The 26317-nt window shown below is 38.3% G+C and overlaps 1 protein-coding gene across 2 annotated transcripts in view; it reads right to left on the reverse strand.

Moving 5' to 3' along the window:
* Nucleotides 1–26317, reverse strand: part of CTPS2 (CTP synthase 2) — a 61668-nt gene that overhangs the window by 5203 nt on the left and 30148 nt on the right. For both annotated transcript variants that reach the window (XM_032100715.1, XM_032100714.1), the window contains exons 14-17: nt 12157–12253; nt 10280–10335; nt 8563–8659; nt 6420–6564 (exon numbers count right to left, since the gene is read on the reverse strand). In XM_032100715.1, coding sequence (XP_031956606.1) covers nt 6420–6564; nt 8563–8659; nt 10280–10335; nt 12157–12253 — 395 coding nt within the window. The remainder of the gene's footprint in view (nt 1–6419; nt 6565–8562; nt 8660–10279; nt 10336–12156; nt 12254–26317) is intronic.

The raw sequence follows: 26317 nt of genomic DNA on the forward strand, positions 1-26317 counted from the left end.
AGTAAAACCAATTGTAGAGAACTGCATAATCTTATGACAGCCCTGATTTAAGTCCAAAGTCTTCAGAGAACTTCTCTTTTTTAATTAGCTCTGCTGTCCACTGGCAATAGCAGCCCAAAAACATGCCAGAGCTCTGTATACAACACAGTATGGGAATCAGATGTTCAAGTAAAAGTGCCCATGGACCAGTGAGGTGAGTGGAGAACTGCCAAGCTTCATCTCCTGGAGGCAGTAAGGCGCTGATCCCCACCCAGCACTCTCATCACAGGTCCTCCCCCACTCAATGACACAGGTTTTAGAGGATTTGCCCACAGAAGCAGTCATACAGCCTGGATTCCTCTGTGATTTCACTGACTTACCACCCCAACTTCCTAAGCCTGTTTTCAGTTTGCCGAAGCTGAGGCTCACTTGGCCACTAGCACAGAGGCTGAAACACTTACTCAGCTGGTGACAATTTTGCTCCTGTTCCTACACTGCCCAATTTCTGTACAAGATCTGACACCACATCCCAGAGAAGAGCTGTCATCATCACATTCTTGACTTCTGCAGTAGTACCTCACAGTCTCCCCTACTTTAGGGCTGCTCTATGGGGTGTAAGTCTCACAAGCAGGCCACAGGGCAAGAAAGGTAGGGGAAATACCCAGGTTAGGATCAGCCCTTGGGCTTCAGACTCAGGTAGCTGTCAGTCTCTCAGTTTCAGCTGCTTGAATGATATCTCTAAGCACACCCAGAACCTGTGGCATCATCTTAAAAATAACAACTTGGACCCCAAGGAAACCAGAACTTCAAGAGTTAAGCTGCCAGTGGACTTGAAATCAAAGAGGGACTTGTGAAACTTGGCATACCTACATCTGTGTGTTACAGCTTCAAACCAGCACTGGTGTCAAGTTTCTAAGATTTATTCTGATGTCAAACATATTAAAGTCACGTAATCTGAAGGAAAACGGCAGGTGGCATTAACCATAAACAAGCCATCTTTTCTCTTTGGAATAAAAATGTGTACTTTGTTCCAAATTACAATGAGTTGTATACAGATACTAAACACAAAACCCAAATCGATGCTTCATGCTCACAGTTGGTAATATTAAGTAACCTTTAAATCTGCTTGCTGTGAAAGTGGTAGGGGTGAGAAATCAAATAGACCCAGCTTCCCTTTATGAAATTCTTTTTCACACTGAGCCAACTACTGAAGAAATATACTTACATTTGCTTCAGCAAGTTTTCTCTCAGTTTGTGTTCAAATAAATTATCTTCGGCAGGAGCCTGACACCCACTTCATTTTATTTGTGACAATTCTTACAACAGTGGACTCCAACAAAAAGAAGCTGCTGAGCATATTTGAGGCCACCAGTCCTAAAACCTAACCCAAATGGGTTGGTTTTTTTGGTGGGGTTTTTTTTGTTTTGTTTTTTTGGGTTGGTTTTTTTTTTTTTGGTGGGATCTGGAGTATAAAGAAGTGGCCAAGGATAAAAAAAAATAACAAAACTCTATGCAGTGTCACTGCATCTAATCAGTCACTTTAGTTTTTAAGATAAAGAATTTTGGTCACTTTGCTCCTGTAAAATGGGTACTCTTTGAACATTCTGTTTTTCACTTGGAAAATCCAGATCAATATTCTTTAGAAACAAAGCATTTGGCAGTTTCAGGGGAGCTTTTCTTTCATTCATTTTTAATGTAAAATTGACAAATAACTCCTTTTCCAGAAACATAAGGAATTTAAACAATTATTCAGTAATGCTATGCCCTGCAAGGAGCCAAGCAAAGTGCATTTCTTCCTCAGTGCAAATTAAAAATACATGAAGTAGAGATAAATTTAGTGCAGGCTGCAGTTGTTTAAGTTGTTTAGCTTTTGAGGACTCACTGAAAGGAAATCTGTAAATTACTATCATTTATTTCTCCCCAAAAGCTGAATTATTAAATCGTTAAAACATTATTTTGAATAAATGCATACTTGATTGTGCAATTGTTACAACTGCAGTCACCCATACCCTTGGTGTGTATTTTTATGATCATTATGTGGTCATAAAAATCATAGATATAATTTATGGTCATAAAAATTATATATATCATTTATTATGATGGTCATGATGATACAATCATATGCTTCCATAAAACATCATTTCATTTGGGAGTCCCTCACCACATACCCAAGACTCCCCAGTTCTGACCTGCCAGCCACCTGCACTCACATAACTGGACTTAGGATAACATCTTCATCTGGGATAGGCACCAGCAGCTCCCTACAATCACTGGAGAGAAACAGGCACTTGCAGCATGTAATGCATAACTGACCCACAGAACAGTTATAATGAGCTATTTGCTTCTTTAAAGTGCATTTTCACTTAACAACTAAGTGACTTGAGGTGAGTCTAAAAAGACTTGAGGTGAGTCTAAAAAGACTTGAGGTGAGTAGCTCAGAAGGGTTTTCACTGTAAACATCTAACATTTAAATGACAAAGTTAGCTGACATAACTAACCATTACTAAGTACCGGTATGGCTCAGAAAGGATTTCCTTTAAAACTTTTCCACAGTTTTCTGTAAGAGCTCGGAGGGTAACAGGGTCTTCGTTGCCCCAACAGGGTCTTTGGTGCCCTCACCTGGGACCTGCACCACTGGAAGGTCACTGGAGCCAGAGCACTTGCCTTCTGTGGTGATTGTGTTACTGACTCCTGCTGGTGAGGATGCCATCCCTACCAGGACAGCTCACACCCCCGGCTCCTGGATTGCCTTCTTTTGTGGAGCAGCCCTTCCCTTGCTGCTCTCTTGACAATCTTCAAATCACATTTCCTTCAATCATATGTCTGGATTTGGCCAATGCCAGAAGCATGATGCTGTGCCAAATGTGTTCTTGACTGGGGACAACATACAGGGGACATCAGGCACCAGAACATTTCACACGGGTTGTTTTCTGTTCTGTTCATAGGTGCTTTCCTCCACAGCTGATCTGGGAGATTAGCTGGACCATGATAATGCAGTAAGCACCATATGGGCAAATTTTCTGAGTTTTTTGGTGTTTTATTTAATGCACCACTCCTTCTGTCCTCTGGCCACTTTTGTTCCTTGTCTCTGAACACAGCTCATATGTCATCTTTCATTAATAACCTGCCCAGAACTCAAGAGTCCTCTGTGACTAGATGGCATTGGATTGGTGCCTCACATTAGCATATTCACTAATGCTTTGCGAAAGTTTCTTCTGGCAGCAGTCAGAGCTGCCCACGCTTACTTGCCTAGGAACACCTCTCACTTCCTACATTTCCTCCCATGTACTGGACATTTGTGTTTAAATTATTTATCTTTAGCTTATCCTCTTCCTCCAAAGATGTCATTATATTCAGCAGAGATGACTAAATTCCCTACATATTTTTTTGTTATTTCTTTGTTCTGAATAGCGCTTTCAGCTCTAATTCAAATGACATTATTTGAAAATATAATTAATGCACTCTGACTTACTCTTGCAGGCCATTAATAAAGGTGCTGGTTTTAGACAAAGAAGAAACAAAGCCTGCTGATGCTAAACTGGATAAGGAAAAAAAAACAAACCAAACCAAAACAAGCAACATGGCTTTATTGTACACCAGTGGTTTTGCAACCCACATTACACTGTTCCCAAAGATAAGTCAGTTTTTATTGATTTTTTCAAATGAAACTATGTAAGTCTCAGTAAAAGCCAACAACATTACATGTGAAGTTCTCCTCTTCATCCACTAGTTTCCTGTTAAAACCTTTTGTTTTCTCTTATAAAGCAGTGTATTTTTGGGTATTGTACACTTCAAGTCTCATGTGGTTTTTTCTCTGTCCTTGAAAATGCAAATGTAAACTAGCAGCCTCCCACCATCTTACTCACTTCTCTATGAAATGGTGACTTCAGTATTTCCATGGAAAGGTTTGGAAAAGGTCATGATCTAAAACCATTCACAAGGAAATGAAGTGCGCAGCATTGTTTGATGGTTGGGCACTCGTGCCATAAAGCACAAGAGGCTGAAACCACAAAGACAACTTGGGTGCCCAACTACCACTTCAGGTAAATAATTAACAATTAATCATCAAGTTACTCTGATCCTTTTGGTCAGTTCTTGACTGCCTCTATATACACCCAAGTTTCTGGGAACTAAATTTACCCCAGAGAATGCATTCCAGTCTCAAACTAGGTATGCTCATGCCTATGTAGGCCTGTATCTGTACCAGACTAGGCCTCACAAAAATTTAAGAGGGTTTATTCACTTTCATTTATTTAGGGCACTCTCCTGGAAGTTGTAATGCATCTTTAAATTTATTATTAGCTTTGCTTACAAGCTAGGGCTTCTGTCCAGGTGTCAAATATTCTAAAATTGCACCCTAATTATGGGGCTGTTAAATGTTCTGGAGTAATAGTTTCCTGTTAAGACACTCATGCTGAAATACCTATTTCCTTTTGTCTCAGGACTTCATCATTCACTCTCTTTTTAGTGTTTATGGTAGCCTTGCATAGGTAATCTGCTCAACTTGCTGGTCTCCACAAATTCTCTTGCAGCTTCCTTTGCTCTAGTCAACAGCACAACCACAACTCATGTGGGCAGTGCTGGCTGAGGTGTGCAGAAAATCCTCTCCTCAGATTTCTTTCAGCCTTGTTATGACATGCCTTAGCTTTACAACTCAATGAAATCATCAGCATTCCGGGGTTTAAGGGTTTACACTGGCAATCTTTCCACTCAGCAGGTGGGTATGTTAGTATGACTGGGTGTGCTGTAACTAGCACTGACTCCCTCCTGAACATTCTTCCCTACAAAATGTTCTCCTTTTGGCCTCAAAATGCTTTCCTATTCCAGTGCTCTTTCTCAAGCCACAGGGGTTTTGCTTGATTGCTGTGTAACTAGGTAAATAGCAAAATCTGTCATTTTAGATACTAAGTTTTGGGGTGTGGATTTTTGTCTTTGCTAAATGTTTTAAGATTTGGTAGAAGTTTATTCTACGAATACGAAGAAAAAAGAGATGGGTATACATTTTGAATGGTTAATTCAAGTAAGTCTAAGTGGGGCACATTCAGTAATGGCTGAAACTTTAGGTCAAGGTTAGATAGCATAGTTGCTATAATGCTAAGGGATATAAATTAGCAGGACACATGCAGATCACTCATTAAAAAAAAGTAATTTTTCTATATCTCAGAGAAATAAATAGGTTTACTTATGAGACAAAGCAGTGTAAGGAAGTATACTGGGAGCTATGAAGCAAGATGAATTGTGAGCCAGAGTGCCCACCAAGAGGGTAAGACTGAAGATAACTGTGATGGAAGACTCTACCTTGCCAAGCACCACAAAAATTTGATCTGTGTATTGCACCAGCAAAGATTTTAAAAGGTAGCTAACATTCTGACCACTACTAACAATGGCAGGCTAAGGTAACAGGAGTGTTTCAATCCAGCCATAGTTCACAGATCAGAAATTCATTCTCTTTGTATGTACGTCATTCCACAACTGGGCAGAGTGAATAAAGGAGTAAGGAACCAAAACAGATTGGTCTGGCCTGGCTATTTTCCCATTACTACTCAAACTTGAATAAAGTTTCTATTTCTCTCTTAACAAATGGACCTCATTTTAATAAAACACAAGACTCAGGAAAAAAAAAGAAAAAAGCCCAATCCACAGCATTAATAAGTTTGGTGTCTTGTTTAGAGGAAAAGCCAACATGCCAAAGTTGGATCTGTTCAATGTTATTATTCAGTCATTTTATGATTTTTTTTTCATTTTTTGTTATTGTGCCCAAGGCTTCCCTCTGACTTATTATTGCTATTATAATGAAATTGTAACTGCTATTAATATCATTGAAATAAACAAGAATTAGTTAACCCTGGCTAAAAAAAAAACACATTGCCACATTCAATAAACCAAAGCCTCTGTGTCTAAGAGACCAAGGACAGAGTTTTGGCTGAACCATCCAGTTCTGACTGAGATCCAAACCCTGTAAGTCTAAAGGTATCCCAACTGTTTTATTTAAGGCCTGTCTCTGAAAGACAGTATTTATTATTTAGCTACTGCAAAATAAAATCAGTGTTTTCTTTGTTATTGCTATCATCATTCAAGTACAACTAGGTAAGAATTTCACTTCATTGCTTGATCCTCTAGCAAATCTCTTTCCCTATGAAGCCATGGAAGTTAACACAGGAGGCTGCTATCTTCATTTGAATTTACTAAAGGTTTTTTACTTTTTTTCTGATTGTAATGTGGGGTTCTGGCTTTAGCCCTAATAACCTCTGAAAAGGAAGAAGTGAGGAACTGTACTTCCTGCTTACAGGTTACTTTACACCTGGGTTTATGACAGGCACACACAGCAGCAAGCAAATCAATACATCCTTTTCCTCTTCTGGGCTTCTGAACTGAAGGATGGGATAGTCCCTCCAAAAATGTGACTGTCAAACTGCAGGCAAGCAACAAAGAAAGATTACCTTGGAGACAATTTACATCCACGCTGCAGGTATGCATTCAGTGTCCCAGTTGCTGCTAGCAACAGTCCAAGGTACGGAGGTGAAGGCTTCATAGGTCTTGAGGAAAATTCTGGGTGGAACTGAACTCCCACAAAATATGGGTGATCTACAAGACAGACATGAAGGAAAATTACACAATTTAGGAAGAAGATAGTAGAAAAACTTTCAGGAAAAAACCTTATTGAAGATTTCAGGCAGGTGTCCAGAAGCCAGAGCAGCACATGTCAATTTAAGGGTGAGGCAGCAGCAAACTTCTTTCCACAAAAAGCAACTGACAATAGAGGCAGAAGGTTAGTAGGTCAAACTAAGGAAAAATCATCCTGTGATTCATAAAAACTGAAAAATAAACCTGTACCAACATGTAAGGGTGGGAGGAAGGGGGCACAAGTGGAAAAGTCACAAAGTTTACACTTATTTATTTCGATTCCCAGTATCTATTTAGGCATGTCTATTCAGAACAATATGCTGCTTCATCCACTCTTACATCTTCACCTATTTCTCATGCAAAGCACCTTTTTACTACTGCTTCTGCTTCCTTTCTGTCTTCTTCAAAAGAATAGAGGAGGAAGAAAGTTTTTGTACTCTTTCATGCTGGGAACCTGTTCCTTCTCTGTTTTAAAGGAGCTAACATTAACCACTTCTAGTTTTGTCCAATGCCCTGGCACTAACTGCAGATTCTTGTTCAACAGTTTCCAAAATAATTCCCAACATTCAAGGAAATACTCTGCAGTACAGAGTAAGTGATGAGAAGAAATCAGGGGTTTTCTTCTAGGAAGGTAATGGTATGGTCTAATATACTGTTCTCTCTGCTGCTGTATATTAAAGAGAACCTGGATCCTAGATTTATCCCATAACTTCAACAACAAAGCACCAAATATTTCCTGTGGGGATATTTTGCTTAAAAGTATGGCCTAAGCTAGCTGGTGTACTGTTATTTCTATGCTTCTACTCCAACCCACTCTACTCCCTATGATGATTGTTTTTCTTTAGTAACCCATCTCCTTGCAGCCCATTGTGAAATGATTTCAGATTTTACTGCTGCTTTTCTTTCTTCCACAGTAACGTGCAATTTAAAATTTCTGCCTGATTGATTTCTCAGTGCTCTCTACAGAAGTTTTTTCATGCAGGGCAGACAAAATAACCTCCCAACACCAGCACGTGTAACAGAGATAATCTGTCAGGAACAAACTAATCCAAGAACATCCATGACAATTAGTAGTTCACGAATTCGCATCTATCCTTTGCTCTCAGATTACTCTCTGTGGCACAGTTCCTTGACATTATATGTCAGTGTCCATATTCCAACCCTGGTTCAAAATCACAGCACTGTTCTTCAACATACCATGGAATGTACTAAATGAATTCTCAGGTGCATCATGCCACAAGTAGCACTCCATAGGCTAATAATGTATTCTGATTATGATTTTATGTTTCTGTGCATGGAATTTATCTTGACCAATGGCAATTAGGGGTCACATAAGAAAGGGGAATAAAAAAAACTTGTAGTCTGCATCTTCAGGTGCCTGATAATTATCTAGCCAACAGTGACTTAACACTAAGGAGTTAATCAAACATCCAATCAAAATCAAAAAGATAGTTTTGAAAAGCTACTCTGTGTACCATTCAACAAACATATGCAGTGTAACTCTTTTTTTATTTCAGAACCTTTTAGAGAAGACATCAAGTCTTACTTGGTAAAGTAGTACTTCCAACGTATCAAATACTCATCTCTCTGAATCTTCTTCTTCTTTCACTTCTGTGAAAGAAAGGAGCTTGCTTTCTATCTGACTTTCATACTTTCATTTATATGATTCTAACCAGAGGGTAACTGAAAGAGACAAAATGATTGGATGGCACGTTGGGAGGTCTCTATTCCCTACCTCCAGCTCAAAGCAGGGACAAATTCAAAGTTAAATCAGGTTGCTGACAGCTTTGTCTAGTCAAGTTTTGAAGGTCTCTACTGCAAGAATGAAGATTTCACAGACTCTCTAGGTAATATACTCTGTTATGACAGCTAAATATTGTGCCTACATGTTGTTTAACAACCTATAGTTTATACAGTTTTAACAGATGAATAAGTATTACAAACAAGTAAGACACTCACTCTCCAGTTCAATAATTTCCATCCTGTTCCCTTCTGTATCATGGCCAACAAATTTCAAACCTTTCTCTTCAAAGCAGTGAGTCAACTCAGGGTTCACCTGAAACATTGAAAGCAATAATAATTGTCGTTCTGTTTATTTTTGGATTTAACAAACAGTAGCAGTTAATTGTAATGTTTTTTTACATGCATACAAGAATGAAAAGAATTGGGTAAGGGTTGGGAAATTTTCCTTTCCTGTTTTAACAACTCTGGCATAAATTTGTAAAAGTGGGCATGTTTATTAAATAAAGATATTAATCAGTAAAAGTTACTATGCAACATTCAAAAATTAAAGCCAGGGTCCTTTCTGCTTGCTGCCCACCTGAATCCAAGCAGCCTGCATTCCCCCTTTTTTAAATGGCCCACTAGATGTAGGTGTAGACTGACCTCCCCTTCAAACACTGCATTTCAGTGGTTTATGACAAAAGCTGTGATTCAGCTCTTCCTTCAAACTGAGGAGCTCTGCAGTGAGCTGTCTCATTTCCTTGATGATGTTCTACCCACTCAGTTAACAGCCAAACTTTGCGCAGGTTTACCACCATCACACTTTCCTCCCTTTTAAGGAAGGTTAATACTGTCTGAATCAGTTATAGCATGCACCTATCTGATAGTTCACATCCCTTTGGAGACACTGATGGAGTCAGACCCCTTTTGAGCTACCTCAGAGATAACTCCAGAAGTCCACCTCTTGCCTGTCTCCTTGAATGACAATATTTTGAAAGTATTCAGGCACCTTTTCTCAGATATTTGCACACAGAGGAGTGGTCCCATACAAAGGAGTTGGATGGCAGGAAGCAAGTGATCTGAACCAGCCTCTGAGCTGCAGATGCCTGAAGTCTCCCCACATTTAGACCACAAAAGAATGTGCACTACCCAAACATAATCTGTGCCTTTAAATAAGCCAAACTGGCCAGCACATTTAAGCATTACAAGCCTTTACTTTTCAAATATTTCCCAGGAGGCCAAGCCAGGTAATCTCTAACACTGCTTTCCAAGACCATTTTTCTAGATACTGCATCTTCTCTCCCACAAAAACTGCATACAACATTATTCCCCTCTACTGAACAACTGCAAGAACACCTCAGCAATAGCTTGGGTGGTGCCAGGCCCCTCAGCACAAGAAAGAGATTGACATGAGTCCATAGGAGGCCCAACCACAATGGTTAGGGGCTGGACCACATAAGAGGAGACTGGATGAGCTGGATTTGTTCAGCCTGGGAAAGGGAAAGCAACGAGTGGATCTCATGGCTGACTTCAGCTATCTATAGTATAAAGAAACTCTGCTCAGAAATGCATAGCATATGACTGAGACCAAAAGAGAAACACTCAAGGAAGTCTCCTATTAGATACAAGGGAAAAGGTTCACAATGAAGTGGTTAAGCGTCGGAACGAATTGTCAAAAGATGCTGTGGATTCTCTCTTCAAAGAGATTCAAAATTAGATGGAACAAAATCCTGAGTGATCTAATTTTACAGATGGCTCAGCTCCAAACAAGGAGTTGGACCAAAAGACTTATTGAGAGAGGTTTCTTTCAATCTAAATTATACTTTCTAACCACTACTAAATTTTGGTTTATGTTTATGTAAGAAATCTCCCACTAGCTTTTTTTCTGCCTACCAAGGGAAACACAATATGTCAAGCTTTACTTTTGAGCACAAAGTACATTAGCAGTGCTTACCTCATATCGATGCCTGTGTCGCTCCTCTACAAACATTTCATCACCATAAAGTTTCTCTGAATATACAACAAAAGAGAAATTAATGCCAATGTGTTGCTTTAATAGTTACTACAATTATTTCTTGTAATTTAAACCTCAAAAAAGTCACATTTAGCACATGTTAAACATAACAAGACATTATTCATCTCACTGCACTTTTCAGTTTTTCCTGAGTGATGACCAGTCTCTTTTCATTTACTGTTACCTGAGTTTATTCAGGATCCATATTCAACATTCCTTGACTCGAAATATCTTAGGCAGACTAGAATCTAAATAGGCTTTAACTAATTTAAATTGTAAAGCTCAAAGAAATAAAAAAATGTCTGAGTGAACCAGCAATGTAAAATCCCTTTAGGGTTTTACAACAGTTGCACACAAAAGATTCAGGGAAGGAAGCCTTAGCATCTGTTCCATTTTAATAGATTATGCATGGCACCTGGCATAATACCTCCAAAGAACAAACAGAGAATATTGCTTTTCTCTGTTTTCCTGATCTCATTACCCAAATGACTCTTGCAGTCCTCTGTGCGTAATCTTGAACATTCCAAATTTCACAGCAACAAGGAGCAAGTCAGAGGTAGGCAGTAAACCAGATCTTAATCATATCTCTCACTTATCATCATGGCTCAAACTTTGCTCTCAATTTATCCTAAGATCATTAGGATTACTACCTTGCTAGGGGGTTGGTACAAGAACTAGACTGCCAGGAACATCTTCAAAAATTGCAGAATAATAGTACTGCCATTTAAAAAAAAAATGGTGTATGTCTTAATTTTAAGACAAATTACTTATGGGATAATACTTTTTTTCAAAAGTATTATTTCCATTCAAGTTGTAGAGCATAACAAAAAGAAATCAGATTTCCTGATTGAACTACCAGAACTTTTTGACTCTTTCTAAAGAAAGATCTAAACAGACCTAAACAGCTCATAACATTGGTCAAGAGTTACAACACATGTTAATTTTTATTAACTTTTCCAAGAAGTGCTTAGGCCACAGAACAACTTGGACATTGTGATATGCACATCTGTATCACATGTAAGCAAAGCATCACCCAGGTTCGTTAGATCACTACTATGGCCATCTCTAGGAACACAGATTTTTCATTAAATGTGCATATTTATTACACTTTGGTCTCCTGCTGAAGTAGATGTCATTTTTACACACTCAGAAGGATATATTCCTTAACTTCAACATAGCTAAATAGAGAACAGCTCAGCTCAGTATCAGGGGCAGGGCAATAAAAGAAATATGCACATATTTAATCAATAGACAAGAAACTACATTTGACACAATTGCAGCATCACCTGTATTACTACTGTATAAAGGGCTGATTAATAGGAGACAAGTATTACTTCAATTTTAAAATACACATAGATCAAATTAAACAATTTGTTCTATATTCTGGGGTTTTTTTATTTTGTTATCTGAAGCATCCTGTTACAGCAAATCATGTGCCTTTCCTGCAACAGATACTTTGCTTTCCAAAACAAGACTGCTTCCAAGGCCAGGCTAGAAAATAGGAAGAAAGTGCTCTGACCTTCCCAAGAATATAATGAATTAAACTGCCATGAAATGCATTTCAGTTTTCTCAACATTTTACTCATTGTTTTTAAAAAAGCATTAGACCCTAACTGACAGTTTCACTGGGAGTTACGGATGTCTCTCATTTCTTTTTTACATTCCAATTCTCAATAAATGTAAATAACAGGATCAGAATGAATGAGCTCAGGGAAGCTGTCACCCAACTGTTTGCTTTAGGTTATAGCATTTTTGATTTTCCAGGTTACAAAGTTCCTATCCAAAAGGCAAGTCATAAGAGCAGAAAAATAACTTACTTAAAACAGAATTTTCAGTTTTGAAAACTGTCCTCCTCTTCCCCAGTCTCATTGTTCCTCCCATATCTCCAGGATTGTGTTCTGGCATGTCAATAACCTGTAGAGAAAAGTTGTATAGACACTGTTTCATTCAACAAATAAAAAATCCCTAAAACAAGCTTGCCTTGCAAGCTGCACAGATGTGTAAGTGGAACTTTATGTATTTTACCTCCAATTCCCAATTATTATTTCTCTTTGGTTTTTCTAATGCTTTGTTCTTCAGTACTGGCAGTGTAATAGACTGACATTGTTAACCAATTGGTGACAAACTTTTTCAATTAATGTTAAGGTTAACAAAAGCAACTTACTAATTTCTTATTTTAATTTTTGGGGTAGAAAAAAACCCCTTCCTTTTAAATATAATACCCAAATGTTACCAGTAGGATAACTCTGCCCAAAGCTATTCTTTGTGCTAGGAGTCCACAGATTTTTAAAAATTCAAATTCACAGACCAAAAAAATCCACCAAGTGATAAAGACACCATCTCTGGAAAAACAAAGTCCCTGAACCTCACAGTGTTAGAGGCTGAAAGATTATCCTGAGCAAATATTCCTGTAAATTCTGCCATTTCTTATATTGCTCTTTCTTATGCTAAGAGGCCCAAACAGCTGTGTTATCAAGTGAGAAGACAATCTCCTTCTTGGGAAGTGGGAAGAGGGAAAGGACAGGCAGCAGCAGAGCGAAGAGGAAAGAGGACACTTGTAGAGAGACTGTAATGTTGTAAAAGCAGAGTATGAGAAGAGGTGACTCCAGTATGTGTGTGCTATTTCAGATTAGAGATGTAACTAATTTATCACAGGAAATGGAAAACAATTCCCCCCCTGCATTCACCTCTACTAAAGGGTTTCTCAGCTTGCTGAAGAGTTCACGGAATACTGGGTTGCCTTGTATGAAGAATATGCTTTTAACATAAAACTTAAAGACAAGGATATACAAATACTGGGTTTGAGGACTGAAGCAGATGGGTCAAATGGCTGCTACGTGGGTCAAGTGAAACCCAGGCTGGTGGGATTCAGGGTACATGAGAAACCACAGCTTAGTGGAAGAAGTGCACTTAGTTTTGCTCAGTTTGAAAAATCCTGCAGGGTCTCACAACCCAGTTTAGAGGAAACCCATCCAAGAGAGGTAAAACAATTCAAACTTGTAGAAAAATGAGCCGAAGCTTTGACCTACATACTTGTATTCACATATACACGGTCAGTGAGGAATGTAATTGACAAAGAAAAGTTCTAAAAATACAAATATTCACATATATGGGTAATCTAGAATGGATTTTTATTAACCTTAATTTGCCCTCTGTGAGTAATGAAAACAATTTCTGATGATACACTTCATAAAGTGAAGTTATTCAATATAGGAGGGATGGTGGAAAGTGCTTAACCTTTGGCCTTGTGCCAAAGAATTTCAGCTGTGTAATTATCTCTGTACAAGCTTATACCTTCAAAATGTTATTTATAAGCTATATACTCATTATAAAATGCTATGAGCAGGAGTTGTGATCAAACCAATGGGATATTACAAATCCTTCAATTACCACTCAAATCACAAAGGTGAGGACTGTGGCAAGACACTGAGCTACCCACCCTTCCACAAATTCAAAAAATATAAGAAAACCCACTAATTGAATCCTTATTATTTTAAAAGTATGAAATTTACTGAATTTATTTTATTTCCTTTCATTTAATTTCACTTTTTTCCTGAAGTAATGGCCACCAAAAAAAGAGGGTATCAGAAACAGAGCATCTGTTCTGCTGAAGCCTTCTGTCATCCTCTGGGTCAGACACCAACGTGGGGCTGCAAGCCCTGCAAAATGGCCTCATAAGGAAGATTCAGGTGAGTTTCAACACCAAGTGTGTGTGTGTGTGTGTATGTGTTTTCAGCTCTCCATCTTTCCCAATACTTTTAGATTTATAGCAAAAAATGGACAAGGTTTGACATATTAACTTTTGTAGTCAGGTGACAAAAGGAGCTACTTATGAAGTAACACCTTGGAACTACTTTGGCTGTGTGGCTCAGATGAACTCCAGCAACTACAACAGCACAGCCCTCAATGTTTACGTATTACTTGAGTTTCTCTGCAACAAAGTCTGTCCAAGAAGCTTTTGAAACCAAAGTGGCACTGCTGCTCTACACCCCAAAGGAAGTAACGAGAATCAGAAAAGCAACTCCTATTAATGAAATATTTTGCCATATTATACAGAATTTATTTGATCAGAAAAAGGTGAGCTTTCAAATAGTGGTCATTTTGAATAACTGTGCAACTGAATAGATTCTTCAAAGAGCTTATGCTTCCTGGCACAGAATAAATCAGCTCTTCCTATGCATTAATTCTTTGAAGGGTAGAGAACAACACAGAACAGGCACCACAAGCAACAAAAAATATCAGTAGGGAGGATGTAAGAATAGACAAGGCATCAATTAGGTCTTTTTTACCCAAACCTCAACTGACAACACTACAGGGATTTTACAGAGAACATGTATTATACCAGCCAGCAAACATGAAATTAAGAATGAATCACTGTAACACCATACAAAGCACATTCTAGATATAAAGCAATTTGATCAGTATTAAATCATGTTACTAATGAATAGTGACTTCAACTATTCATGAATAGAAATCTTCTTTCAGATATCTACTGCTTGGATTGTTTCATTGCTGTTAGAAAACATATAAAAGCTAATGAGAAAACCTTTCAAGCCCTGACACAACATAGAGCAGCCAAGGCCCTGAAAGCCCCACACCTATCATTTTAGTAATCACCCCAGGACCATTACATTTTATCTTTGTTTTGCCTCATGTCTTGCAATGCCATTTTGAGAAATACATCTACTCTGGTTACCTTGGCAGGGGAAGAGGGGGTGTGGGGGGTGTCTGGTTGGGTTTTGTTTGCAGGCCTGGTTTTTCAGGAGTTGGGGAGGGAGACGAACATTACTTGATTTGAACAACTCATTGCTGAACAGCTTTGGAAGCATGTTTTTACAAGTTTGGGGTCTGGGTTTTTTTGTCTTTTTACCCTGCCCTTGACTGGTGAGCAAAAGATTTATCAATGCTGAAATAAATTACTACACATGTAAGTGCTGATCAAAGCATCCAGAGATGCCACGACCCTGGAGATTAACTGAACCCTGAAAAGAGGCTCTAAACACTCAGCACACAAGAGATGTGTAGAGAGAAAGTTGACAGGAGCAGGGAATACAGTGACAGGTACTGATGAATACTAATCCCTGCTGAATACAGCTGTGAAAAAAAATGCAGCAGCACAAACTGACAAGGACTCAACCCAAACTTAAGGAACTAATCGTTTTATTGACTCTTCCATCATTTCTCTGCAGGATTTGTCAGGACTTGCTAGATTTGATCTGATCAATCAATCACAAGTTCATCAGTAAACAAACCCAGACACCTACAAACGGGATGTTTGTATTAACATCTACTCTGTTTTAGAAACCAACTTAGTACAAACATTTTAAAGAAAAAGCTGACAACTGCAACACTACTACCAGTGGCACTGAGAGCTTTCAACTTGGCAAGGAAACCAAAAAGACAGACTTTCCCTGTTCATTAAAAAAGAGGGTTACATTTTCAGTTACTGAAAGAATGTGCAAATATTACATCTGCCTTTTCCCCCAGAGATATCCTAGCTCCAAGCAAACCCCATCACTGCCCACCCATCTAAAGCACTCAGCCCACTAGGACTGAATCAGCTGCCAACAAAGCCACTTGCAGATTTCAGACTACTCAGTGCTCCATTACTCTGACTGACATAATTCTGTTTTTAAAAAGATGACCACCATCATGTATAAGATCAAAGCAGAAATCATCAACAGCTGATCCGTGCAGTTACATACTGATATGAGTAACCAGCTTGAAAAGTCCTGTTCTCTACTCTCTTTACTAAACTACAGCACAGTATCCAAACATTCCAGCAAATACCAGTTTAAATTTCTTAAAACTCCTAAAATCCCATAGAATACTACTGTCAATTATTTTCCAGTTTGGGTGATCATCTTCTCCACAGATTTGCTGTTTCCTATTTTAGAATTAAGTAACTGCCATGGACCATTTATTTATAAAAGTCTAAAAGCTCTCTAAGGATTCTCTCTGAAAAAGCAGAAATTCTGCTACAGAATGTTTTGTAACATTTTCTCTAGAAGAATTCATAAAGGGTGTGGCTTCTTTTCAAACAGTGCTTACTCACTTGTATGCAGAGTGCAGCGAACTGAGGAAGTTAATGGAGATGTTGATATGCAAAGCCCATACAGATATTGCTTAACAGCATTTTGAGAACTCATTCAAGTTATTCCAAATGTATGTCACAGAGTCAGCTGAAAGACTTAATCAAGCAGAAAGCTTCAGACTGTTAGCATTAGTGAAAAGCACAGGACTGGATAGTGCTGGCTATAGAAACACACTGGAGTGTCAGTCACGCCATGCCACGAAGGGCAGGATTTGCCACAGACTTGAATAACTAAAAAGAATGTGGAAGAATGTTCTCAGACTTCAGACTGGCCCATCTCACATTATCATTAATCACTGAATACTAATTTAATTTCAGAAAGATCAGCAAATCTGTAGCTAGGAAAAATCCTTCATCCTATCACATACATCTTTAAAAAATTAGAACTCTGTTACTGTTTTTGAAGGGGACTTAACCAGCTGCAATTCCTAGTAGGTGAAATTTTGCCCTTACCAAATGCCCTTAAATCTACATCAGGTATATCAGAAAGAGGAAAGCATGAAGCAAGTCTGTGTCTCTGAGCATCCTAAAGCATCCTAGAGAGTGAGATAGAGCCTGGTGCTCTCATCATCAAACATCCCAGCCACAGTGGTGAGACAGGAACAATCAAACACAGCCTGTTTGAACAGTACTGTGCTTGGATGGTCTCTGACTCAAGAGAATTATTATATCCTGCAGGCAACTGCCATGGAAGACAGCGCCACGGACAAGCCCCATTACCTAAACCACAAAAAGTAGCCACACAAGCACGAGATTGTCCCTGGTAGAGACAAAGAACAGCACGTGTTTTACCCTCAAAACTGTCCAGTGTTCTATGCTTGCCCTTCCCCGAGTTATCATGCCTGAGCAAGCATCCATTCCACTTGTTTCTCGTTCACTAATAGAGCTGTGCTAGTTAGAACAACTTCATTATCAGTTATCTCTGCCTTCTGCAAGCAAGACAGAAGGAAAATTGCTTACTTGAAGGAAAGTAAGCAGGAAAACAGATTATTTCAAGTGTCACTGCTCCAGACCTTCACTGAGGAGAATTACTGAGATCAGCTTTCAGGAAATGCTCAGTGCCATGTCCTACACTATCCTAGTACTTCTTGAAGAAATTCTGTTCATCTGTCGTAAAAACGACTATCCTCACAGGGAAGATGAGAAGAACTAGCAACTGTTCTTCATCCCATTTCCCTAAAGTAATGACACCACCACCAGACTTTTAAGAAAGACTGCCTGGATTCCAACCACTGATCCCCCTCACAGAATGGTGTCACCAATCATTCTGATATTCTGTCCACCTTACAAATGTGCTCAGTGATGATTTGGTACTTGATAACCAGGGACACAGAAACTGAGGCATTTCTTTTAGAAAGCAAGTGAATGGGCAGCAAGTAGAAAATTACAGATTGACCCATTTTAATTCTTATTCTAGTTGGAAAGTACTTTTGTTGTAGTGTAAAACTTCCCAGATAAATGTAGAGCTGAGAACAAATCCCTGAAGGAAGTCCTGGATCAGCTGAAAGACATCCGTGGACTATTTATTTTATTTACTGGATATGGAAAAACATCCTCTCAAAAGCACAAAATTCCTATTTGAATAGGAAAAAAATATATATATAAGGTACCTTAGTTGAAAAGTTGAGAAACAGACTGGAAGTTTTCAAGTAAGAGCTCTACTCACACAAGAAAAAAGTGCAAATGCTATCTAGAGCGTGAAATCCATGTCAGTTTTAAGAACACAAACATGAACATCTGTACTTTTTGTGGTTTTGCTTCAGTTTTAAGAGAAATTACTTTTTATGTTTCAGCCTGATAAATTATTTTTACATTATCAGACAACACATGCTTGATTGAAGATTAAACAACTTCTAGCAGCTAAAGTGATTTCACCAACTAGGTTTACTTGCATCTGATTAATATATCATTAAATTGAGGTTTTGAACTGAAAGAAAAAAATACACAATCACACTGGTTGGTACTGACAAAAGAAATTGCCTTACTTAAAATTTGGAGTAAATTAATGAAACAGAAAGAAAGGATTCTAGCTCCATAAGGATTTCTCTGCTACAGATATGTAGGAAGCAGCCCAGCACCACTCCTAATTAGGATATCTTGCTTCATATTATGCCCAAAGATCAGTGGCTGACCGTCAGCTTAATGGCTGATTGATCACCTTTTGAAACAGACATCAGAATTTAAAATCTGACATTTCCATATTAAAAAGAATTTTCTACTAGTTGGACTAAATTGGTATCTCTGATGAACATTCTATGAAAATCAGATGAATAGAAGGATAAACAATACATTTATGCAGAAAAAAATGCTAATTTTTAACTCTTTTAAGAACAAAATACCCATAATACAATTCAAGATCCCAGGGAAAAGCAAAGTAGTGAGAAAATATCTTGAAATGTGTTAAAGACACCACTGAGCAAGCATGCTAAACTGCTACAAGGTATTTTGCAGGCTGTATGTCTTTGGGAAAAAAATCCCACTAAAGATAACTTCAGACAGTTGTGAAAGTAAATCTTGATCTACACCCAGTGCCAAAATCTTGCACCAATCTGATTGCTTTAACAAGCAGCTCAGCTGAGTCCACTCTGGAAAACCACACAAAGCAGCCAGCTCATGCCAACCACTGTAACCTTTAATTGAAGCAATTTGTTCTCATACACACGTCTATTTTCTCTTCAAACTGTTCTTTTACATTTAAGCTGCAACTTTTTAGAAGTGAAAATAGATGTAGATAACGAAGCAATGTAGATAATGAAGGCTGGAGTAGTTCTCATATTAATTTACAGTATAGTCATGCCTCTTCCTACCTTCCACCCCATTCTTTTCTTCATTTACATCTTTGCATTTTGAAACAGCATCTCACTAAGGATCACAACCAGGAAGAATACTGTGCAAGCTAAAGTAACTGGTGTGGAAAGGCATGCAGGATCACTTCAACTGTTTAAACCAATTCATAACTACCATGTAGATATCTTGAAATATTTTACATGCATTTTTGTATTGTCATCCTTCTCTCTTCCTCTTTGAACCCTCCTGGTTTGGTTTAAATCCTGTGTCATGCCAGATGTCATGCCAGTTCCCTCTGCTACCTACTCCCCATAACAAAGCATACAAAATGAAAGGCCCTCTAGAACTGAACCTGACCACTCCATTATTTAGGTCCTCCCACTCAATTTACTAATTTGAGAAATTCTAGTAATGTTAATCTTATGGATTAAGAGCAGAACAGACATATTATAACAGGGAATTTCTAGGAAAACATCACTCTGGCACAATCACTCTAATTTTAATTACTATTCTTGTCTTCCATTGCATGCCCAGAACAATAAATGTACTTTGACCTATCGGCTCCTTCATGTCTGTAACTTTTCCTAAATTACAGAGAACATGAATGCTGGGTGTCTTGTTAGGCATACAGTACTGACATTTATTCTTCTGGAAAGCTCTCCAGCAACAATGAATGGGATTTTCTTTCCCCTATGAATTCAATAGCAGATTACTTCCATGAGTCCTTACCCTCCCTCCCACATATACATCATCATGTCTCTCATTCCAGCTGAAGAACTGGGAGAACTAAAGGAAGAGCTGGATATCATATAATGGCAGTCAAGGTGCTGACTTGTAATTCTAGGATTTTCTAAATCCTATCGTTTCCTATTGTAAACTATATTAGGAAAAAAAGATAGCATAGGGGGATAATTACAGTGCCACAATTTTAAACAGATTATCTTGCAAGTAAGTACTTTGGCATTTTCCTTACTGTCTATCCAGTAACAGTAAACATCAGCTTCAGAAAACCAAAAGTAATGATATATCTTAATATCATAGCAGAGATTAATTACCTTGATTACCTCTGCCAAGCATTTCAGGGATGCTTTGAGACACATGCTCTACTTTACAATTAATAGCTTCCTGCTTCCACTTCGGAAAAGCTTCAGTTGGCCAAAGACCATTGTGTCTGAAAGAATCTTAATTCTGGTAAAATACACTAATTTTTATAAAATTCTGAAAAAAACCATTTATGACCTACAATCCAATTTTTTTTTCTTTCAAGTAGAAACCATGATGTTTTCCTTCTGAGCAGGATCCCTCCTGTCTCACTTTGTCTGTCCTACTTCCTCCAAAAACCTGATAAACATCACTGTTCAGATCACAATTTAATTCTGCACTTCCTGTGATCTTTTCCACCAGCACATTAACTCTATTTCCTTCACCATGAAATGACAAGAATTCTTTGGAATTTGCTTTCCTTAACTGTGTTTATAGGGTACATCAGGGGGTCAAGTTCAGACAGCATTTAAAAGGACAAGTGGCTTGACCAGTTGCACCCGTGCCACCTAGATCAAACACTAATCGCTTCCTCCCCCAAAAGGGCACCAGTCAGCACCACTGGGATGCCTGGATTCATGTAACGAGGTCCAGAGTTAACATGACAGTACTGACATGCCTTTGCAGTTCTTGTTTGCCAACAGAGCATAAAACCAGAATTGCAAATCTTCATATTCATTTTTAGGGATGAACATGGTACACGCTTTTAAAATATAAACCAATAGGAAGAGCTACATGTGAGGAAGTAAGAAGAGAGAAGCAGAGAGGATATGTGCATGCATATGGCAAAAAGGTCAGAGAGGAGGAGAAATGGATCTTCAGATCACTTCTTATTTACCAACGAGATGGTGAAAGCCTATAGGAAAAATTTTACCAATATTGTTTCCAATAAAGTAACAACTATAGAATCAACTTATACTAATGCAGATCAAGCAGGCATTTAATTAGCATGACATCAGCCCAACACACCCAGCAGAATTCCAGACACCCTCTGTGAAAAGTGTGGGTGGCCAGGTACAGATTAATTCAACAGATAATGCAGTGATCTACTCAAATGCTACAAATGTTTACTAAGCAACCAAAAGACATTGCCACACAGCCAAAGTTCCAGGCTGTGTAACCACAGTGGCAAACAGCAGGCACCTAGCACAGCCAATCTCACAAAGACGAAGTTTTTCAATGGTGCCCATACAAAAATCATTTTTATCCTTCACCTGCACCCCAGATAGTCTCCAACAGCGGAATGAAGAGTCAGAGAGCATGAGAAAAAACTTACTTTAAAAGCACAGATCTACAGTGAATCACTGTCAAACCCATTGCAAATGCAGTTCTGTTGTTTAGTGCCTAACTCTCCAGTATGGAACATCATATTATCACATACCATGAAGGATGGAAGGCAAATAAATACAGAATTAAGAAAACAGAAAACCTCACTAACAAGAAGGTCTTCCTTTCGGGGAACTTTCATACTTTTATTCTATTTCACGTTAATTTTCTTCCATCAGATTAATTCCGAGGGGGGGGGGGGAATGGGAGAGGGCAGAGAATTTATTAAAAATAAAACTTTAGCTACTAGCTTCTCATTCATTTTTAATAAAAATTAAATACTTCACAACATAATGTACAAGCTCTTCGCATCTCATAAAATACACCCTCCGATACAACCATTCAACTGATTTGAATCCCTTGGTTTTTATTGCCCATGCACTTCCAGGCACATGTTCAATTCCAGTACTCACTCCCAGGTGTCTACAAGGCTATTAGGAAAAGGGTGGAAGTCCTCAGCTGCTGCACAGACCTTCCTCTGCAGCTACCAAGCCACTTTACAAAAGCAAGTGTGTTTCATTTCCTCCATTTGGTATGGGAAAAATAAGGTAGATAAAACAAATTTTTTTAACCTAGCAGAATCAGGACTTCTGTGATATCTAATCTTGTTCCTACACTTTAGAAACAAGGCAGCTAAGAATACAGAAACCACACATTCCCCAGTGAGCTTCTAACAAGGCCAGTGCCTTAATATAACTTCATCCCTTATCTAGGTAAAGGAAGCTTCTACAGAAATGGCATTCATAAAATTGGAGAAGACTTCACGCAGTTTTCAACATATGAACTCCAGTAACGTATTGAATTATGCAGAAATCTGTGAACAGGCAACCTAGTTCATGTTCCTTAATTTTTAAATTTTTCAGTAATACATAATTTCTGCAAGCTTGTTTTAAGGCCAGTGGGTGGAGGAGATGTTTTGGAGGTGTTACATTCATCATTAAGGGATCTGGACAATCCCTTTCCAAACTTCCTTTCTTTACATTATTAACTTGTCAAACAGGACAATGGTGAGGAAGTTGTCACTAGTTAGACTGCTTCCCCTGTGTATGGGAATCATCTCACATAACTTCAGCTGCATAACCTTTAGATAAATAATTTAAGGGAACCACCTGAGTGCTTCTCTCTGTTGGGACCAGAACACAGACAGGGGCCAATACATTCCAAATCACACCAAAACATGTGGCAGCTTGAAATGCTCATCTAAGCCATGTGGTAAGGAGTGCTGTTCTGCCCTAACATGTACTACACGCTTGCACAAAAACAGATTTGTGAATGTCCCTTCAACATCCATTCTTTGTCAACACTATATATACCATCCCAGAGCATCCTTAGTTCATTCTGAAGTGACACACAATATATTGCAGCATTACCAATGCAGACTTGGGCATACAGCTCTACATTAAATACAATGTTCTCTGCTTGTTAAATCAAACACTGAGAGACACTCACCTATGTCCACTTCATCCAGAAAAATGTTTTGTACGTAACATAAATTTCCCTATTTGTTTTACAATTAGCTACACATAATTCGTTTTGTAAGTACTGGAAAGGGCAAAGCTTTTTTGATAATTCGACATGCAATTCTTCTTAGAAAAATGCTTTTTTATGAAGAAAATCTTAAGAAAGGAAAAAGGTGGGAGGTTATTAACAGGAAGAAGGCATTTTTCACAGAAACTGAATGTCTAAATGAAGAAATGCAAATACCTTTAAGTTAAAGATACAAATACCAAATCATTAATCTCATCCCCCAAATATTTAAGAAGAAACTTGTAAAAGGCATCAATAACTGAGATTTTTAATTATTTTCATTTGTTTTCATTTAAGGACAAAAATGGCATTGTGAAGTTAATCAATTATCAGGACTAAAAGATCAAACTCATACTCAGAACTATGACCATGGCATAAAAAACATGAGCATTCTGCTTGTGTGCAGTGTCAAGGAGTTGAAAGACATTCCCAAGCTAAAACCCATCCTCAGGGGAAACTTGGATGTGCCCATCTCAAATTGGAGTGTTAAAAGAAGTGGTTCCAAAACAGACAGTAAAGAATCACTGGAAACAGATGGTACTCATTCAATTTTGAGGCAGTGGAAGGGTGAAACAGCTGATCCAGTACCTGTGGTGAGTTAACTGCCCATTGGCCTTGTCACCCAGAGCTGCCCAAGTGGCAAATGCCTCAGTGGAGACACAGAGACCCACAGTCTGAACTACCTGATGGCCATGCCAGGCAATGTAGCTGATGCTTTAACAGAAATGTAGAAGTACAGGGCACCTCGGCAGCTATAACAGTTTGGGACACTGCCAACATAGATTTTGTAAAGGGAGAGACAGGTCATGGGCCAAGTGGGCCTTTGGTCTAGATGGAGCTGTGGTCTTACCCAGTGTGCTCTTCTTAAAGTAAAGGGGGTACCATAATATGCCCTGTAGAACACACACATTGCCTTTCTGTGATATAATCATAGGTGTGCTTAGACTCATCAGCTCAGTTTGGGTTCTAAGAGAAAAGCAGGGTTCTCTCCTTTTAATTCCTTATCACAAATAAAGGTCCTCCCAAGCGCTGTTTGTCACTTGACGTTCAGGTTTTGCTGAGTTTGCAAGTATGTGGTGGAATGAAGAAAATAAGTTCACTGACAAAAGGATTTTTAGAAACTTTTTCAGTTGTTTGCTTAAGTATTGGCTCTCTTAATGCCTCCAAGAAGACAGATTTTATTAAATGTCTCATTACTTAAGTTTCAGCTCAGAAAATGCAGGTAAAAATGAGTTAAGTTATATGAGAAGGTAATAATATAAATATATTCACCCCATAACGGTGTTAATGATACTAAATCTCAAAAATGGTAATTTACTTTGTAATAGTGAATTCATGTATTTTCTTTATAGTATCACTTACAATTCCACATTCACAGTGAGAGAAACAGCAAGACAACACAAACCTTGCAAGAACTCTAATTATCTCTACTTAGAATGGATTATTCTGAGAAAGATTAGAATATTTCTTTGCCACAAGACAAAAAAGTTGTGCACAAAGTCAAGCTGTGCAAGAAAGCACTGTCACTGATCTGTGTTGATTGCAGACGCAGCATGTCTGCTGTGATTTGTCAAAATTAATTTTTCATTTTACAGATTGAGCAATACTGAGGTTTTGGTGTTTTTCCCAGGCTCTTGGGCAACTATTGGGCTTCCTTCTCATCAGTGAAGACCAAAGTTAACAGTTTCATGGCAAGGTTACGTCTCTGATGCCTACACAGGCTCTCCCTAATTAGCCAGGCCAAATGACAATGTCAGTAGAAGCCACGGCTAATAAATCCTATTATCTTTCAGCTGAAATGCAATAATCACCAAGTGGTTTTAGACATATATTTTCCTTATTTTCAAATTTATAATTCCAGACTCTTCACAGCTAGATATTAGGGCTTTTTAATACTAGGATCCAGTGGGCAATGGAAGGTGACTGTGCAGAGGTGCTGGGAAAAATAGACTTTAGTAATGCCTCAGAGGAAAACCAATGTTTCTCCTTTTTTGACATTTTGGCATAGCATGCACAGGTATCTTGGGGTTACACATCAGTTCCAAACTGATGCCAGCCTTAAGGCTGAGCTCCACATGGCATCTGGTGCACAGCCTTACAAGCTACAGACACTTAAAACTTCCTTATAACATTCTCTCCACGCTTGATTTTGAATCCTAATAAATTACTTAAGGCTCCAATTTGTTACAGCTTAGCTCTGAACTCCTGTGTATTACAGGAAGAAAAAAAAAAAAAAAAGCAAAATCCTTTTGTGTTGAAGTGAAGACTAGTCACTAAACTGGCTTTAAGGTAAACTCAACTTAATTGATAGTTGGTTTCCCCACCAGCACAGCCGAGAAGTGACTTATGGCTGAGGTGGATAATTTGTTAATTTCAGTTTACAACAAAATGCAAATTTACTTCTTCAGAAGTTCTAGTTTACAGATGTTTATAAATTCCTCACTTGATGCAGTTGTGTAAACTGAGAAATTCCAAACTGCTACTGCTGTTACTTATTGAACTTAGCATAATTTGATTTTGATTTAATAATCAAATTGGGTAATTAGAAAATCTAAAATTAAGATAGGTATACAAGCATTATCCTTTCTTGACTACAATTACTGTAAGTAGCAATAACTTAATTTCTTTCAATAGGCCATAATCACTTATAAAATAGTTAGAAAACTGATTGCTCTATACTGTTAGTTAGACAACTGCTACTCTTCTCATAAGCCTCACTAGTCCCTCTAATTTCTTCAATTTTCCCTCATATCCCACTCTTACTTGGTCAAAACAGAGGATGGGGGGGAGACTTTTCTAGCAGCTTCTTGCTTCCATTGTCCTAAATTCCCTTATCAGAGAGATCTGAAAGTTATTAATGGTAATTTTGACAGTTTTCCTTTGGAAGTAATTTAGCAAACATCTATTATACCTAGATATTGATACATCAAAATGCTAATAGGTGAGGGATTTCTATGCCAAAGGTAAAGCCATTAGTTTGTAGCATCATTTTTGTTATGTTTCCCATTGGTAATGAAACATACCCCAGAATAGCACTAACAATCTGATTTTACATGGCATGGCTTACTTGTAGACTACTGACTGAGAATTAGTAACTTCTGGAGCTCTACTGGTGCATGTAAGTACCTCTTTCTTTGAATCAAAGAGAGAGCTCCACAGTTCTTACCACTGTCCTATTTATTCCCCTGCCTTTGCATTTTGTG

The sequence above is a fragment of the Corvus moneduloides genome, chromosome 2 (assembly GCF_009650955.1).
Source record: "Corvus moneduloides isolate bCorMon1 chromosome 2, bCorMon1.pri, whole genome shotgun sequence".
Lineage (NCBI taxonomy): Eukaryota > Metazoa > Chordata > Aves > Passeriformes > Corvidae > Corvus > Corvus moneduloides.